The 20329-nt window shown below is 36.5% G+C and overlaps 1 protein-coding gene across 14 annotated transcripts in view; it reads left to right on the top strand.

Moving 5' to 3' along the window:
• CLASP2 (cytoplasmic linker associated protein 2) overlaps positions 1-20329 on the top strand; it is a 7203062-nt gene that overhangs the window by 463592 nt on the left and 6719141 nt on the right. For all 14 annotated transcript variants that reach the window (XM_044064956.1, XM_044064947.1, XM_044064955.1 and 11 more), the window contains exon 3: positions 12908-13011. In XM_044064956.1, coding sequence (XP_043920891.1) covers positions 12908-13011 — 104 coding nt within the window. The remainder of the gene's footprint in view (positions 1-12907; positions 13012-20329) is intronic.

The raw sequence follows: 20329 nt of genomic DNA on the forward strand, positions 1-20329 counted from the left end.
CCTCGAGAGAGTGCATTTTGAGGTTTAGACTTCTAGCATTGAGTAGCATTACCTTCAGATTTTGCATGCTTGTATCTGTTATAGTGGTGGTTTTATCCTTTGAACCTTGCCTAAAAAAGGCACTATAGGGGTGGCAAAAGCTTTAGCCAGTAACCTGAATCCCAGGGGTGACAGGTGCAGACCATCTCTGGCAAAGCATCGTGGTTTGTCGATCATGTCTTCCCAGGCAGACAAATACTGGATCCCCTTTGAATGACACCAGAAGCTTAGCCAATTGGTGAAGTCAATCATTTTGTCCTTATACTGTGGTATCATTCTGGGCAAATGCAGGATGCTACTCAGTGCTAGAGTTATACCTGCCTGGGTCACATGATCCAAGATCTCTTCCATGTCTCGTTTCATGTAGTCCAGGGAGGTACGTCTCAAGTCATTCATGCCAGTGTAATCTACCTTGCCTTCCATTAACCCCTTATTATCACAAATCTGTGTTTGTTGCCTTTCTTCTCTCTATCTGTAGTTATTGGAGCTTCTCCTGCAGTTGGTATTATTATTGCCCCTTTCCTTTGACACTGATACTCTGCTGCATAACCAGTATGAAATCCTTTATTTGCCAAACTGATGAGCACATTGTAGTCTATGTTTCATGCAACACTGAAAGTTGTGCCCTTCACTTCTTAGTATAATTCAGTTCCCTCTATTTATTTTCCTTACGTACAGTGCCATGCACAATCCATGAAATGATTATTAAAATACCATTACCTTCATACATTCTTCATGACATCTTTTTTGATTATATGTTTTCAACTTGCAGGTTACATGCATATGTTAATGTTTGGTAAGCTAATCTTCTATGCAGTTGTAGCTTCTCATCTCTGTTTGGACCCAAGTCACAGTGTTCAAGGCATTTTTTTTTCAATAAAACCACTCAAGAAATAAAAAAAAAAAAAATCAGTTTTTCATGTGGAACCCCAGCCCCATTTAACTCACAACAAACACAAACAACTTCATGCACTTCCCAAAAAGGGAAAGTACCTCCCCACATATGGACAGATATCAAAAATAGTGTGCTACACCCACAGCCTTTATTCCATGTAAAGTTAGGTTAAGTCATGCTGAAAAAAGAACGTTAGATCCTGTGATCCATAGTGCACCCACACCATCCTTTCTTGTTCTGTCCCACTGGCTGTCATAGATATGAAAAGCAACTTGTATAATCTCAGTTAACTTTTTTTTTTTTTTTTTTTTGCTTTTAGAAAGAGTGCTGCGGGTGCCATTTAGTTAAAGATTTTGCATTGTGGCGATTTAGACTGAATAGATCAGTGTTACTTGGAATGGGAGACTTCCAAGCTGGTTGCACATTGAGTAACAGCTCCCAATGTGAAAACAGAAACTTAGCAGAGAAAGCCAGTGGACCTGGATTTCTGGGTAAATTTTAGTAAATGGCTAGTTAGTGCACTTCCTGGATGCCAAGAAAAAAAGAAATACAGAGGACCTGAAGGAAAATCAGCAACAAAAGGTAATGAAGAGTACTGCAGCTGTTCAGCAAAAAGCAGTATAAGCTCCACACATGACTTCCAGTAACCTGGAGGAAAGTATAAGCCAACTGCACACAGACCGGATTAAAATAAACAAGAACAATGATGGAGTATATCAACTCAGACAATAAAAGGCTAGAAAAATGGAAGAAGCTTTAAACAGCTATTCAGATAAAGTGATAAAACTGCAAAACTCAGAGGTCGAAATAAAGAAAAAGCTGTCTGAATATGAGACTTCATAAGAAGAGATGTTTAAAAAAATAACATAATTAGAGAACAGAGCATGTAATGAAAACCTGAGATTTTCTGCTCTACCAGAGAAGCTGGAAGGGACAGACTATATTAATTTTGTTAAAGCACAAATAAACAACTGGACTGGTATTTCACAACAGCAATTGTTAACTGAAAGGGTACACTGTATGTATGCTCCAAACTTGGCTATGCGAAAGCAACCTAGACCTTTAATAGTAAAGATGCAATCTTACTAGCAGGAGGAGTTGATTCTGGCAAAATTGTGGCAGAAGAACAAAGTACTAAACGTGGGAGACAGAGTGTTTGTGGAGAATGACTGACTCATTGTACACCAGGCAGAAGAAGACTAAATTTATTCCTTTATTCAGGGAATGTCGAGAAGCAGGCACGAGATGCAAACTGTTATACCCAGCTATCTTCAAAATATTTTTTTCCTGGAGAGACAAAATTATTTTTTGATGAAGTACATGCTAAGGAAGAAATACAAAAGTTTGCCCAACAAAAAGTGAGCTGTGAAACAGGAGGAGATTCTGCTTCTTGTTCTGGTAATAAAGACCACAGAGATTGTGCTAGTGAAACCTTTTCCAGTGTTTCAACAGAAAATACTTGTGAGAAGGAAAAAAACACAAGAGTCGACTAGAAGAATTGAGAGTACATTTGGAATGAAGCAGAGACAGGATTTGGGAGCTGGAGATGAACAGGAATAAAACCAGTAACTTGGAAATTGACAAATGTGGGATTACAAAGCAATAATTATATTTCTGAAATATGACAGAACAAGAAAATCTGGAAACATTGGACTTTTTTGGACTTTAAACTTGCAGGGAACTCTAAAGCATATTCCCTACTTCATGTCATTAATGTTCATAAAAATACCCAGGGGAAGAGGAGGAGGGCAAAAGTTAATCGTAAGTAAAACAAATAGAAAACTACTGGAACAGCACCAAAGGAAGACTGCAAATGCAGAAGATTTTACCATAGTGAATATTTAATAGTCGCTGTTTGTCCTAAGAGTTCTTCAGAAATATAAAACCAAACATCAAGATGCTACATTTAATACAAATGATCAGTGTAAAACATACAGTCAGAGCCAAGAATCAATTAAGAAAGAAAAATCAGTAATCATTAAAACAAAATGTACAAAGTGCATAAAATTATAAAATGCATCACAAAGTAAAATAATATTTTATTTGTATTTAATGTGTTTTAACAGATCGTCAATTTCCTATCAACTGAAAAACAGTTAATATTAATACTATCATTTAAACGGGTCTCTATCACGTTGTTGAACTTTTAAAAGTTCAAACGTCATATGGTCGACACCATATGATCGAACTTTTAAAAGTTCGAATGTTTCAACGGAGATCTGTATAGTGCGGAATGGGAAGAGTTCCCTTTTCTGCACTGATGTGCTATCTCAGAGTTGGTATATTTAAAGAGCGGGGGATGTGGGGGGTATAGGGGGGCTTGCCCCCTTGCTTAAACAGTTCAAGTAGGTTTTTTCTTTGGTTTAATTATTTTTTATTACATTTTTGAACTTTTAAAAGTTCAATCATATGTTGTTGACCATATGATGTTCGAACTTTTAGTTCGTTTATGTAATATAGCTGCATTTAAACCATGGGGACAATGGGTGGAGAAACAAATTTGCCATTCAAGTTTCTTTTTTAGCAACGTGATTTTTAAAGTTGCCACCGCTTGTATCTTTTTGTACATGCTCTGAAACTCCAAACATAAACTTATTTTATTTTTTACAAAATAGTGAGTGTAAATAAAACATTATTAATATTTCTAACCTTAATTGCATAAATGTGTTCTTTGATTCTGTTGCCCAGAGACCTTGTAGTCATTCCAGTGTAGAATGCAGGGCACCCAGAACACAAAGCAATATACACAACACCCACAGTATTGCAATCAAATTTACCTGGGACTTTGATGTTGTAATCAACATGTTCAAGTACAATGTGTGGTCCTTCATAAATGAACTTACAACTAGTACAGCTGTTACATTTATATGTACCTAAATTTCTTGTAATACTAGTTGAAGAAACTTTAGTACCATCATGTTCCAATAACTGTTTAATATTACTATTTTTTTTGCATAAATTGTGGTGTATCACCTAGCACCTGAACCAAATTATTGCCCATAATGACCTTCCAGTTGTCGTTTATAATATTTTTAATCATACGACTGTCAGCAGTCATTTCTATGTAAAATCTAGGCATATTATCCCCGTCATAAACATCCACCATATCACACTTCTTATTAAAACCATGAATAAGAATAGGTGGAAACACTGATGCCCTTTTATTAGGAATTTCAGTGGCAACCTGGTTTAAAAAATCCAGGGAATAACCTCTATCCAAAAATAATTTTGTAATAAAACCAATCTTGACTTTGAAATCCATGTATCAACTAAATAAAACAACATTTTTTCTTAATCGTACTATTTTAATAGTGCATGATTTTCTTTGCATGCTGTAAAGTAAAATTTTTAAGTATGATGGGGATACTAATGTAAATTGGTGCTCCTGTTTTTTTTTTTCTTTCTTCCTTTTCTTTTCTTGTTCAGTTTTAAGGCATGTAGGCAGTACAGTATAAAAAAGGAGAAGAAAAATTTGGTTAAAAGAACACAAAAGAAAAATGTGTGACCCTTTTCTCATTCTTGCATAGTGGAATGACTGTGTTAAGGCCCTTAGCTTAATCTAGTAACAACTTTTAAGAGAAAGCAAGTAAATGAAAAAGAATACTGAATATTTTAAGGCTTTTTACCAGTAAACAAGTAAATGTGTGACAGTTTTGTGTCTGGTTCTCATCTCCCTTAGAGATAATCTGATAAAGAGAAATGTTGAGGAGAAAATGTATTCTAAAAGCATTCGGCTATTATCATAGCTGGGAGAGCTACAAAGATAACACAAAGCCAGACAGCACATAGTAGAAGCACTTGCTGTACCATGCATTTTTGCATGGATAACCTTTCATTTAGGTTATCTCGTGTCTTTATGTGTGGCTGTTAGTTTGGAACATTTGTGCCTATTAGAACGATAAAACTTCAGTATTTGAAGATGTACATAGTTTTTTGTGATATTACTAATGTAATAGGTTTTAGGGGGGTATTAGGGTCTGTTTTTTGAGGGCTTTCAATAAAACAAAAAGTTTTGTAATATGTGATATAGGTTCAAATGGAGAGGGCAAGAAACAACTGTATATAAGATTAACCTGCCAAACAGTATATCCATGTAACACAAAACCTTGAACTAGACATTTAACAAAAAGCTGTTACACATAAAAGGTGGGAATAATAACTTTTCAACAAAATAATGCTTTCAGTAATATCTTTAAGCAGTGGTCTCATAGATAAATACAAAAAAAGAAAGAGTAGTGAATGTAGAGTGCAAATAACTGTGCTACAAGAGACGCACCTGGAAAAAACTGAACATGTGAATTTGATAGAGAAAGATTTTCAGAATGGTTATTCAGTAGAATAACTGGGGCAGAAGACAAGATGAGTATTTATGTTAAACTGCAAGAGGAGCTCCAGTAGTGATAGAAGAGGATAAAACAGATAATGATGGTAGGTTTGTAGTACTTATTAAGGGGTTACTGGTAAGGGAGGAAGATTACACTGGCCTTTATCTATATTACACTGAAAAAACTGCTATAATAGAGTTTAAGAAAATTCTGGGAGAAATAATCAGCATTCAGCAGGGAATATTACTTATAGGGAGGACTGCAATTTGATCTGCAACAGTGAAGATGTGTCTGAGAGGCCCAGAAGGGATAATATAATAAAGGAGGGTAGATTTTTAAAGAAATTTATGACAATATTTGGTATAGAAGATGTGAATTCAGTACTAGGAGTTCTGAATTAATTTACATATTTATATATTTATTTACATTTGTTTACAGGGAAAATCCGACTGGACACAGGTCCTTTTTCGGCGGAGGCCTGGGAAGATAAGCTCCACACAAGATGCATTTAAGTACAGAATTAATAATAAAAAGTTAATAAAATTGATATATATGCAAGTAAACAATGTCAGCAAAGCAACAATCATACAATATGAGAAAACATAGTTACATGTAGGACAGTGGATATACATGGAGTATAAGTTCATATATACATAGGAGCATTGGTTATATCGGTGATGGTACATATTGAAACATAGCATGCTAGTGACAGTTGCAGTGATGTTGAAGTTGTACAGTTTACTGGACATAACAGTTATGGCTGTAGACTGAGCTAGATGTAAAGTCATGTTTGGTGAGATGGAGAGCCAGGTGCAGAAACTAGGAGGAAATAGCAGGGGAAGATTCAGGAGAGAGACAGTATACATAGTAGGTAGTGTAGATGGCAGTAGAAGGTGGATAGATGCCTTAGGTGATTGTAATGAGGTCAGGTCATAAGGAAATTAAGAAATAAACAGTGCTGCCATTGCCAGGAGATGAAAGATAGAAATGCAATGTGCTGGGTGTTAAAGTGGCTGGGGAGGGGAGGGTAAAGAAAGAGGGTCTCTAGTCAGGGTTGGGGCAAGGGCATAACCAGTGATTTTTTAAGTGTGTTTTTAGCACAGCTTTGAAGAGGTTGCATAATTGCATAGAGGTTATTGAGGGTGGGAGTGTGTTCCATGATTTGGATATTATGCGGGAGAAAAGTGCTTCCCCAGCTGAGTTCTCGGCTTTGGATACTTGAAGTTGATTTCTGCTGTTGGTGTGTAGTGGTCTGGTGGTACAGTAAGGCTGGAGTAGATTTTGGAGGGATGGGACTTTAAAGAGGTTGTTCACTAACTTGTGGGCAAGGGAGAGTTGATTTAGGTGAAGGAGTTTGAGCCAGTCAGATTCAGTAAGTGATATACAGTGGTGACTGTGATAGGTAGCACCAGTGGCAAACTTGGCTATTTTGTTGTAACAGCAATAGTTATTCCCCAAGATACAAAAACTGGGCTAGACTAGACATAGTTTACATTTCACAGGAACATGTGCATTTAATTGAACGTCTTGATACGTACCCAATTACTATTTCAGACTCCGCCAGTAATAACTAAAATAAAAAGACAGGGTAATGAAATAAAAATGAGACACTGGTGCTTTATGTGTTGAAAAGAGAGGAATTTTAGGAATGGGTAGTGAAAATTATTCAGGAGCTATTAGAGAAGATAGGAATTTCTTCTGAAAATATAATTAGGGAGTGGGATAAAATTAAAGTGAAGTTTAAAAATAGGGTGGAAAATAAAAGAGAGTGAGATACAGTTAAGCAACAGTAATCTTTTCGAGGGACTGACAAATGTTAGAGTATTTCAAAAAAGGGGGAATCTCACAGAATAAGAAGAGGGACAACTGCAGAATGCTAAACTGAAAGTAAGGGATTACTTCGATAATATGCATGAGTTTAGAAAGATTGTTGTTGAGCAATTGTTTTTGAATAATACCCATGGAGCACAAAAATTTTTAGCACAATGACTCAGGCAACAAAAAGTAGAAAGGGCTGTCACCAAGCTAAAGGAGCCTATAACAAGGAGGATAAGAGATCCTGTAGAGATATTAGAAATATTTCAGAAATTCTATGAAAGTCTGTATAAAGCAGAGAAGTATAGATGTAAAGAAAAGGTACAAATGGAAATGTTTATGGAAGAATTAAATATACCAAGGTTAGAGGTAGATGAAGCTCAATTACTAACAGGATAGGAGGAGATGAGATAAAAATGGTGATGTATAACCAGTCCATAGGAAGTTCCCCAGGAATAGATGGTATTCCTGTTGAAGTTTGAAAGCTAAGAGGGTAAAAACTGATAAAGATCTGTAAGATTTTAACAGTATTTTAAGAGGAGGAGGAGAAGCACCAACATCCTGGAAGAAAGTGGTGGTGACTGTAATACATAAAGAGGGTAAAGAAGCATCAGATCCAGCTTTATACTGGCCCATTTTAGTCCTAAACTGTGATTATAAAGTGTGTATGTATATAATGGCTAAAAGAATTGCAGAGGTGATGCCAGAATTGATAGATATGGATCAGTGTGGTTTTGTGGAGAGGAGGCAAATATTTGAAAACATTAACAGAACACTGATGATCCAGAGGGAAGCAGAATATAAGAAAATACCAGTGTTGTTGGTGGGTCTTGACGCAGTGGAAGTATTTGATAGATTAAGCTGGGAGTTTATGAGCAGGGCAGTGGAAGCATTTGCATTCCCTGATAAAATTATAAAGTTGATTAGAAGTATATATGAAGGATCTGAGATGAATATTAAAGTAGGTATATTTCTCTCTGATAATTTCTGTTTGAGCAGAGTAACCAGATGGGGTGTCCTCTTTCCCCTTTGTCATTTGCATTATTTATTTATTTTACATTTGTTGATCGGGATAGTCTGACTGGATACATGTCCATTTTCAGTGGAGGCCCGGGAAGAAAAGCTCCAAATAAAGCAAAACAAGACAATACAAAACTAATGGCATAGAACATGTTACAACATCAGATGCATGCACCATATTATTCCATAAGATGCACACCTTTTCAGTGTTATTAATACATAGCTGTTAAAATATAATACATCATACTTGGATAGGTAGGTTTTAATAGAGTTACAAATTGTCTTTAGTCCGAGGTAGAGCAGGGACAAATCCAATGTGATTTCAGATGTTTTTGAGGTTATTTTTGAAAAGGGGAGGTGTGGTTTCTTGGGTGATGCATGGTGGAAGGTGTTTCCATGTTTTGCCAACAGAGTTGTTGGGTTTGAAGGTCAATACCAGTAGTTGCTTAGATGAGTATAATTGCCTATGGGAAGTATGAGGGCAGATAATATGTTTGAGTGCAGGTATGTTGTCTGGTTGGTATAGGATTTTATGAGCTACTATGAGCTGGTTGAGCTGCAGTAGAGAAGGCAGCTCGAGCCAGCCAATCTTCTTCAGATTATGGCAATGGTGTGTCCTGAATGCTGTTCCAGTAGCAAACCTGGCAGTGTGATTATAGCAGGAGGAAAGTTTGTTGAGGTCAAATTTGTTTAGATTGGTGAAGAGAGGAGATGCATAGAGAAGGGTAGAAAGTAGATGGGAACGGGCAGTAGCAGTTTGAGCATGCGGTGTAAGGAAAGTTTTGATCTTGTAAAGGAATCCAGGTTTTTTTGTTAATTATCTTAATTATGTGATTTATATGAATGTCAAATTTGAGGCTATTATCTATTATGACCCCCAGGAGGTTGGTTTGGTCATCGGGAGAGATGATGGTGCCATTTTTGGAGTTTATGGTGAAGAATAGGGGGGAAGACCTATGGGTTGGGGAGAAAAGAAGTAGTTTACTTTTATTGGGATTGAGGATGAATAGGCGATTAGCTAGACAATTCTTAACTGTGCTAAAAGTGTTCTAGGTCAGTGACAGTAAGTCGGATGGAGAGTTGGCTGAGCAGATCAAAGTTGAGTCGTCTGCATATTGAATGCAGGTGGCATTTGTAATGGCAGAGTGAAGATCATTTATAAAGATGGAGAACAACGGGGGGCCTAGTATAGAGCCCTGAGGGACTCCTACAGTGATGGGAAGGTGGCTGGATAGTTTATCCTGCCAGAGGACTGCTTGTTGTCTTCCGGAGAGGTAGGATTGGAACCATAGTAGAAAGTAGGCATCTAGGGAGATGTCCAGCAGTGTGTCGAGGAGAAGTTGATGGTTGATCATATGAAAGGCCTTGGAGAGATCAAGAAAGAGTGCAGAGGAATGTTTGTTATTGTTGCGGTTATGGTTAATGACATCAGAGAAAGATAGGAGAGCGGAGGTGGTACTGTGGTGTGGCCTGAAGCCATGCTGAGAATAAGACAACAGTTTGTTTTGAGTAAGGTGGTACATAAGTTGTTTGTGGATACACCTCTCCATAATTTTGGCTAGGGGTGATAGAATAGCTATGGGTCTGTAATTTGACAGTTCTTTGGAGTTCCCTCCTTTGTGGAGAGGTATTACATGAGATATTTTCCAGATAGAGGGGATGGTTCCTTCAGAAATAGTTCTGTTGATCAAGGTAGAGATAAGGAGTTGTATGACATCTGCAGCTTTTTGCAAATATTCATTTGGGAGAAGGTCAGCAGCTAGGGTGGTAGGTTTTAGTTTCTTGAGTAGGGCTTGAATAACAGGAGTTGGTACGGGTTGAAAGTTGAAGAGGGGTTGAGTATTGGTTGCATCAGAGGTTACATTGGAATGGGTGAGATTGAGTTGGTTGGTTAGAGACTGTATGGTTTCTGTAAAGAATTATATTTAGAACCACTAGCAAAGAAAGTAAGGGAGTCAGAAATTGAATGATGTAATTGATATGGTAGTCAAGAAAATCTGGATCTATTTGCAGATTATATTATTTTATACCTGATAAAACCTGAAAAGGACATTTCAGTGGAACATTTTGAGGCAGTTTCAAATCTTTTCGAGATACAAAATTAATGAGGCTAAATCAAAGGCAGTAGCTGTAAAATATGTACCCACATATGAATAGGTTCAGCAGTATCCATATTTATGAAGATATGATAAAATGAAGTACTTAGGAATATGGTTAAAAACAATTGTAGTGTGGCAGCTAAAGATATGTAGGAAGAGACTAAACAAAAGATAATACAAAAACTGGGAAACTGGAAGCTGTCTTATGTGGACATGAATAGCAAGATACAAGCAGTTAAGATGTTTTTAGTTCCTTTAGTTTTATGCACAGGGGATGTATATTTTTATCAACCAGAGAATAAGTTGTGGATAGCATTTAATAAAGAGCTGAAGGGTTTTATCTTGGGGGGGGGGACAGCAAGAGTAATGTTAGATAAGCTGATTCTTACAGTAGAACAAGGTGGTTTTGGGATGCCAGTTTTGAAGGGGTATTTCAGAGCTACACAGTTAAAGCTCCTATACATAGCACAAACAGAAACCTATAATTCAAAATGAAAAAGGATGGTGATGAAAACAGGGAAGCTCAAGAAATAATGAGAGACTGGGATTTTGAATGCAGATCCTTAAGGAGAATAATAATAACCATACAGAATATTATATTCATAAAGTAACAAAGTATTCTAAGAACTAAGGCAACATGGGAATGAAGAAAGGAAATTTTGCAAGTAGGGATGACTGCAATAAGAGATGCAGACAATAGGCAAGAGGTGGCTGGAATTTATTAGAGAACATTATCAAAAGAGCAAATAATTAGAGAGGGAAAGGTACCAGAATGAGAAGAAGCCAAGAATTTATTTGGACTGCAGGCTGGAGGTTGCCTTCTCTATCAAGGATTGATATCAGAGTATAGGCAACGAGAAAGAAATAGGGGGAGCCTAAGTGAAAGACGGGCATTAGCAGCGTTTTTAGTAGAACTTAAGCTGCTGTTAAAAAAGCAATAATTTGTAGAACATATAAAATATTGCATGATAACTGTAAGAATCAATCAATGGAGATTAGGAAGGATTAGGAAGAGAGATTGGATAAACAATGGGGGATATATGTATGTCTAGAAGATTAAGATCTTTGCTTGGAAGTGTTTACATAGATATTTTTATACCCCAAGTAGATTGCAAAAAATGTTACCTCAAGTAGACAGTAAATGTTGAAGTTGTAATAGGGAAGAAACAGGTAATTGGGAACATATTTTCTGGGAGTGCAATGAGTCTTCAGACTTTAAATATTCCCTGTAAACTACTTCAGAGATACTGAGTGAGCAAACTGGTATAACTAGGGAAATGATTTTTTTTTTGCGCTATGATACAAAATCAGAATTGCCTGGACATAGTAAGGCCTTGCTGAATCTAAGTATGGTGTCTGCCAAAAAACAGTTACTAGAAAATGGAAATCAAAGTCTAAACCAACTTTACTAGAAGTAGTGAGTATAGTAACGGAGAGAAAACAACTGGAATTGGGATGTTTAGAAAACGATAGGAGCAAACTACATAGAAAAAAATGGGGTTTGTGGGAACAATACATGCAGAGGAGGAATGAGGTTTAAACCGTGGCAGATATGAATGAGCTATGTACAATTTGACTGATAATGACTGGATAGATAAGTGATGTATGTCTGCATCTAAAATGATGTCAGTCTGGTTTGCAATATGTAATGTTTGCAACTAAAATTATGTCAGTATGGTTTTTTTCTTTTCTATAAATGTACGGTTGTCTATGTCATACATGGTAATTTAATAAAGATGATTTTTGTTTAAAAAATAAAATCTATGCAGAAATTATTTAAACGAAGCTGCACATTATCTGATTACATTGCAACTAATAATAAAGTACTGCAGGAAACAGAAGACTCCTTGGCTGGCCATTCAGACTCGACTGAAGAACTGCAGCCGATAGATAAGCAGATGAAACAAAGATTGCTGACTCAGGAAACAAGGTTTGAAGAAATGCAAGAAAAAGTGAGTGCAGACAGTCAGACATACAAAATATAAATGATATCCAAATGTTGTTCAAGCAGAATCACCCTGCTGTTTTTACTGGAGAAGGAGAAAAGTTTTTATGCATCAGGATTTCTGGCAGTATTTGGGCAAGTTACACAAAGTGTGGTAGGCATCAGTGTTGAAAGTGTATCCAGGTACAAGTTAAAGCAGGACGGAGACATTAGGGCCCACAACATATCATGCCTTATCGTATTAATAACTATATCACATTATACCTCATCTGCACCTACACTTTATAAAGCTTTACTGAAATTTTGTAAGTGACTTAGTCCATTTTTTCAACTCTGTGGCAGCCGTCCCCAGGATCTTCATGTATGAGCATGTAAGTGACACTTACATGGTCATTCATTTGATTGATTTGAGGACTGATTGGAGGTTTTAGGTCATCTCCATTTTGCTTGACTTCAAATCTTTGTCTTCTTCTTATGTTGACAGAGACTTGAATTTGTCTTTAATCATTCAGCCAAGAGGTTTTCATTGTCTTAATTCAGCACTTTGATGTTTCTTCAACTTAGAAGGCAGGATCATTTCTTTGTGTTTACCATAGTGAAGAATCATTACATCTTGAGACTCGCTGCTTGTTTTGTTCCATTTTTCTGCCATATTTGCTCTTGATAAAATTGAGTTTTAAATTTCAAGGACATTTAAAAAAAAAGTATAATTTAAAAAGTGTGAATTCTGGCCACTTATATTTTTTTCACTTCTGTTTTGTTTTTTTAGTTATTTCTATGATCATTGGTCGATTAGGTGATGCCAAAGATCAAGTTCGACAACAAGCACAGACTTTAATCCTCAAATTAATGGAACAGGCTGCATCTCCAGTGGTAAGACTTGTTTTCTATATATATGAGCCTTTTGTATTTTCCGAATTTTGAACTTCTGAATTGTTTCTGGCACAAAAACTGTTGCACAGCTAGTGAGAATTTGAAACATAGGATATTTTGTTAAAAAAATGACACCGAAAGAACTGAACTGAGACAATAAATCCAACCACAGGACCACCAGAGTAACTTTGTTAAGCGCTTTCACTCACTTTAATGCACATGAGCTTCATCAGAACAAACATTACATTCATTACAAACTGCCTAAGTACCACTTGATATCTAATCACATGGCTTTCCATTTAAAAACCTTAAAGTAACCTTACTATTTATATTCAAATGTTTTTATAAAAAAATAAATAATAGTTGATCAAATAATTAATGTACATATTTCTGACTTAACAGCATATAGTCTAATGATTTAAATATATACATACATATATATATATATATATATATATAAATTAACAAATACAAATTGAATTTATACAATTATTTAATTCTGGCCCTTCTGCAGAAAACTTTTCATGTTGACTGCCCCATTGAGGCCAGGAGGTTCATCAGCTATTAACAGTATTTGCCACAAACTTTCCTTACACACCAAAAGTGTCTTATAGTCCCCAGAGAACAAGTCAGTGTCGACCCTTTCCAAAACAAAAAAAGAAAACTTCTTAAACAAAGCACATTCCGTGGCATGAACAGCGAGAGCATTGTTGACATCTTTTTTCTTTATGGCTAAACTATGCTCATAAATTCTTTTGTTTAATGCTCTAATAGTTTTTCCCAATATAAAATTTTTGGCATGTATCACATGTTGCACAATCTACCACATTGGTCGTACTACAATCATATCGCACTCTAGCCACAAACTTTCTTTTTAAATGTTTAAATTCTAAGCTAGACACATTACTCATGGATCTACACTGTCTGCATCTACCACATGAAAAACTTCCAACTGAACAAATCACTGAACTTGTGATCCGATTTCTCTTGGATTCTAGAATTTGTTTAATACTAGTGACCTTTTTGTAACAAAAAAATGGTTTCTCACCTAAAATCTTGACTAATTCTGTATTGCCCGTTATTACCTTCCAATGTTCCATGAGAATCTTTCTTATTACACTCATCTCATTACAAATAGGTATAGGAAAAGCTAACATAAAATTCGTATATCCATAATTTGTAACACTGTGAGATGTAACCCTTAGAGTGACATTGTTGTCCAAAATTGGACGTGCAGAAGTCACTCTAAGCTGTTTAAATTCCTGAACTATCTTGCAAAGCCAGTACAAATCATAACCTCTTTGTTGAAAAAAGCTTAACAATTTATCTACCTCTTCTAAAAAAATCGAATGTTCAGTGGTCAATCTACTGAGTCGTATGAACTGACCTTTGACAACCCCACTTTTCATATGAACAGGATGTAAACTCTCTCTGTGTAAATATTGATTGACAAAGGTATTCTTTCTAAATATCTGACTTTGAAATCTCAAGGTGTTGATGTCAAAGGTGAGATGTAAATCCAGAAAATCTATGGAGTCCCCAAAACTACCAATAGTAAAATACAAAACGGTAGTACTACTATTAAGATGCTCAACAAAGAGTAGAAAACTGTCATAGCCGTCCTTCCAAAGAAAAATTAAATCATCTATGTATCGCCTGTAAAATAAAATATTTTCTACAAAAGGCACCACATAAAGATGTTTCAATTCCCAAAGGGCCATGACAATGTTGGTAAATGAAGGTGCTACTCTAGACCCCATAGCTACCCCAGATATTTGTTGAAAAAATCTCTTGCCAAATTTGAAAAAATTATTGGTAAGAACTAACTCCATAAGTTTACAAGCGTATGTACATTAATTATTTGATCAATATTATTTATTCAAAAAAAAACATTTGAATATAAATAGAAAGGTTACTTTAAGGTTTTTAAATGGAAACCCATGTGATTTGATATCAAGTGGTATTTAAGCAGTTTGTAATGAATGTAATGTTTGTTCTGATGAAGCTCATGTGCATTAAAGTGAGTGAAAGCGCTTAACAAAGTTACTCTGGTGGTCCTGTGGTTGGATTTATTGTCTCAGTTCAGTTCTTTCGGTGTCATTTTTTTATTTTGTTTTTGGTCTAGTTTATGTGAGTTTTAACTATTGTGTTTGCATTGCACCATGACTGGAGGCGATTTTTCCCAGGACAGTAACCTTAATTTAACCATACACCCCACACCAGGAGATTCAGGTGGGGTTTCAAATCAGTTGGTTTCTAGCATCACTGATGCTATTCGTGATGGGTTTACCAGACTATCAGGCTTGTCTGGGGATTCCGGCAACCAAGCACAGAGTATAGAAAGGTCTGCTGTACGTGAAGGGGTTGGTCCTGCTCCCGAAACGAATGTTTCCAACAATGGATGCCGGTCACTTAGTTCGAGCGAAAGAAATGGAACTTTTACAGTAGTTTCAGATTCTAATGGAGGTGATTTGATCAACAATTTGTTTTCTAACAGTTCTAATCCATTTTCAGATGTCAAATACAGTGTCGGCTTTTCACAAGTAAGTAATAACGTTTGTAATGAAGACCAAGATTTTGAACTTTGTAAATATAATATATTCAAAGTAGAATGGTTGGCTACTAAGATAGCTTCTTTACAGTTGGAAATTTTGTATTTTGAAGAAAACATTAGGCGTGGGTGTGTCCCACAAGGCCTAAGAGTTTTCAAGGTTCCAAACTGTGTTAAGCAAGGTGACTTGTTATATAAAGAACTAGTGGACATGTTTAACACAACTGGGATTTCCCTTATGAAGTCTTTGATAGTTCAATACACCAAAGATATTTCTGTTATGAAAGATGAACTAGAGATTTTAGACAAAAACATAGTCTTCTCCTAGTTTTTCTTTCTTTAACACTTTGTATTGCACTATCAGTGTTAAAGTCGATCGACACAAAGCATCAATAGTAGTCAGAAAGCAGGGTAAGCTTATTAGAGATTTGCAAGCGTACTCTAATGGGACAGCATATCCTCTTAAATTTAACAACAACATTCAAGGTAGGAAATATTATCAACCTACAATCACCAAAACTGTTGTTAATAACACCGATAGCAGTAATAACAATTCAGCTGCATTGACTGATCATTCTGACTGCCCTGACATTACTAGTAATGTTAATACTAATGGTCATTCTACCCAAGTATCTAACAATAACAAAGGAAACAGCAGTAATGATTTGGGTCCTTTTTTAGTGGACTCCACAGGGAACAAAAAGACTCCCAAGTGGACACAACAAGTGAACAGCAAGAACAATGTGAAAGGGAGGAACCAGAGAAAGAATTGACTTTTGACATAGAAGTATTGAATTTGACTGGTGATACACTGGACAATGATGTTATTTCTGTTTTGAAAAAAGTTTTTTCCTTTGTTCCTACTAATACAGTGAATATTCCTAGATTAATTGTGGATTTTAGATTATACCTCAGAAGATTGAATCTAAGCTTTATTTTTGACAACATTCCTAATGTTCAAACTGTGACAACTGTGTTTAAAAAGAACAGCACTTACAATCCAGCTTTAAATTCTACCATTCAGATGTTTGGTACACTTTGTGAGAAACAGTTTAGAACTATGAAAGGTTATATGTTTGATTCTAATTTGCCTGAAGGGGAAAGAAGGGCTCTGTTTAATTTAAGTAACAACAATGAAGTTAGAGTTATGAAAGCAGATAAGGGGGGGGGGGGGTTCGTTAGTGGTTATGAAGACTGCTTTATGAACAAGCTATGCTTTCTTTATTTGCTGATGACAATTGTTATAAAGCAGTTAGTGGTGAATACATCCTCAGTTGCTTTAGAAATTTGAATACTATTTTATTTGATTTATTTTGTGATAGCATCGACTTTGATACTTACAGGTTTTTACAAGTGGAATACCCCAAAATGGCTGTGATGTTTGGTATTCCCAAAGTACATAAAAATCGTACCTGTCCCCCTTTTAGGCCTGTTGTATCTGCATCGTACTCTTAGACGGAGCACGTTTCAGTTTGGCTTGACAGCATCTTTAATCCACTAGTTCAGAATTCTAGGTTTTATTTAGGAGATTCTTGGCATTTACTAGAATTGTTAAATGAGCTTAATGTGGCAGACGTTTCTAATTCTTCTTTTTATTTTGCTAGTTTAGATGTCACTTCATTATATACTAGCATAGATCAGGAGGTTGGCCTGGAATATCTTAGAGAATATTTGACAGAGTATACAGCCCTTGAAAATGTTATGGTCAACACTGCTTGTATACTTATGGAGTTAGTTCTTACCAATAATTTTTTCAAATTTGGCAAGAGATTTTTTTCAGCAAATATCTGGGGTAGCTGAAAGTAGCACCTTCATTTGCCAACATTGTCATGGCCCTTTGGGAATTGAAACATCTTTATGTGGTGCCTTTTGTAGAAAATATTTTATTTTACAGGCAATACATAGATGATTTAATTTTTCTTTGGAAGGGCAGCTATGACAGTTTTCTACTCTTTGTTGAGCATCTTAGTAGTAGTACTACCGTTTTGAATTTTACTATTGGTAGTTTTGGGGACTCCATAGATTTTTTTGGATTTACATCTCACCTTTGACATAAACACCTTGAGATTTCAAAGTCAGATGTTTAGAAAGAATACCTTTGTCAATCAATATTTACACAGAGAGAGTTTACATCCTGTTCATATTCAGTTCATACGACTCAGTAGATTGACCACTGAACATTCGATTTTTTTAGAAGAGGTAGATAAATTGTTAAGCTTTTTTCAACAAAGAAGTTGTGATTTGAACTGGCTTTGCAAGATAGTTCAGGAAGTTAAACAGCTTAGAGTGACTTTTGCACGTCCAATTTTGGACAACAATGTCACTCTAAGGGTTACATCTCACAGTGTTACAAATTATGGATATACGAATTTTATGTTAGCTTTTCCTATACCTATTTGTAATGAGATGAGTGTAATAAGAAAGATTCTCATGGAACATTGGAAGGTAATAATGGGCAATACAGAATTAGTCAAGATTTTAGGTGAGAAACCATTTTTTTGTTACAAAAAGGTCACTAGTATTAAGCAAATTCTAGAATCCAAGAGAAATCAGATCACAAGTTCAGTGATTTGTTCAGTTGGAAGTTTTTCATGTAGTAGATGCAGACAGTGTAGATACATGAGTAATGTGTCTAGCTTAGAATATAAACATTTAAAAAGAAAGTTTGTGGCTAGAGCGCGATATGATTCTAGTATGACCAATGTGGTATATTGTGCAACATGTGATACATGCCAAAAATTTTTATATTTGGAAAACTATAACATCATTAAACAAAAGAATTTATGAGCATAGTTTAGCCATAAAGAAAAAAGATGTCAACAATGCTCTCGCTGTTCATGCCACGGAATGTGTTTTGTTTAAGAAGTTTTCTTTTTTTGTTTTGGAAAGGGTCGACACTGACTTGTTCTGTGGGGACTATAAGACACTTTTGGAGTGTAAGGAAAGTTTGTGGCAAATATTGTTAATAGCTGATGAACCTCCTGGCCTCAATGGGGCAGTCAACGTGAAATGTTTTCTGCAGATGGCCAGAATTAAATAATTGTATAAATTCTAATTCTAAGTTTCTCTCCCACCCAACCCCCCCCCCCCAGCCATAATCAAGCTAAAAAACTTATCAAAAGATGACTACAACCTCCTAAGGGAGGATGTCAGTGCCTTCACACCACCACCACCACCACCCTCAGAGGATGCAGACAACTATGCTGCACAGTACGCCAATGCGGTATGCAAGCATTGTACAACTGCATGGACTCAGCCATACCTAATAGAACTAAAACCTGCTCCTCGAGGAAACACAAACCTGTTTGGTGGACATCCTCTATCAACAGGCTTTGCAACAAAAGGAAGAAACTGTTGTCCAAGGGTAAAAGAGAACAAATTGCAAATTGGAAAAACACCCTCCTTAGCCTCAACAAGCAGATTAGATCACTAGTGAAAATCTCCAATGCCAGTTATGAATCAAAGCTAGCCTCCATAACAAAGGGAAACCGTAAAGTCTTCTTCGGTTACATCAGAAACCTCCATGGCAAAGCCAAGTTTATTCTGAATTAGTACTTAACAATATTACTTACACTAATGCAGTTGACTAAACAACCTGCTAGCAGATAGGTTCAGTGCAAACTTCACCCCACTGGCCCCCTCCCCCCCAAAGTCCTTTTGACATCCCCGATACTTGTCCTGCACCTCACACCTCACTAGATCGAGTGTTACAGACCCTATCCAAAGCAAAGAACACAGCTTCCATGGGACCTGATAGTATACCAGTATGTATTTTGCACCATTTCCAGCAAGAACTGGCTTCACCATTGAGCACCCTATTCAACCACAGCCTAAGTACTGGCTTCATTCCAGCAGAGCAGAGAACTGCCATTGTCATCCCCTTACACAAAGATGGTGCCACTACTGTCCCTGGAAACTATCGCCCCATTAGCTTGACAAGTCTAATCTGTAAAGCCATGGAGCATATTATTATGGATCTCATAAACAAGGACATAGGCAATGTCCAAGCACTAAAACCCCACCCAGTTTGGATTCATCAAGGGCAGATCTTGCTTGTTGAACCTGGTTGACTTCTTTGAGACTGTCACCAAGGGCCTTGATGAGGCAATGTCAATACATACAGCTTACCTTGACTTGGCTAAGGCCTTTGACACAATCCCCCACTTGGGCATCATCAAAAAGCTAACACAACTTGATGTAAATCCCTATCTCATTAGTTGGGTGGCCAACTGGCTCACTGACAGGACCCTCAAAGTCAAAATAGGCACCTCCACATCCAATAGCAAACCTGTCACTAGTGGAGTTCCCCATGGATCTGTCCTGGGACCCCTACTGTTTAGCATCTATTTCTCAGAGGTGCAGGCAAAGAAAAAAGGTCTGTGGCTGACCAAGTTTGCGGATGACTGTAAGTTGAGTGATGTCATTGACTTCCCAAATGATGTTAACATACTGCAAGAGGGTCTCACAGCAATTAATGACTGGTGCCAAAGTCATGGCCTCAAGCTAAATGCAAAAAAATGTATCATCACACCATCCAGCAAAAACATGACTCCTGCTGATTACCACATCAGTAGCAACCCCCTAAGCACACAACCTGTGGTGAGAGACCTGGACACTCAGGTTGATAACCTCACATTCGACCATCATGTAGTAGCAGTGGTCAGAAAAGCCTTTTACTTGGTTCATCTCATAAGTAAAAGGATTGAATCCAGAAAAAAGAGGTTACTATCTCTCTATACTCCTCCCTCATTAATCCAATAATTGAGT

This window comes from Protopterus annectens, chromosome 3.part0 (assembly GCF_019279795.1).
Source record: "Protopterus annectens isolate FY-2018-M chromosome 3.part0, PAN1.0, whole genome shotgun sequence".
Taxonomy (NCBI): domain Eukaryota; kingdom Metazoa; phylum Chordata; order Ceratodontiformes; family Protopteridae; genus Protopterus; species Protopterus annectens.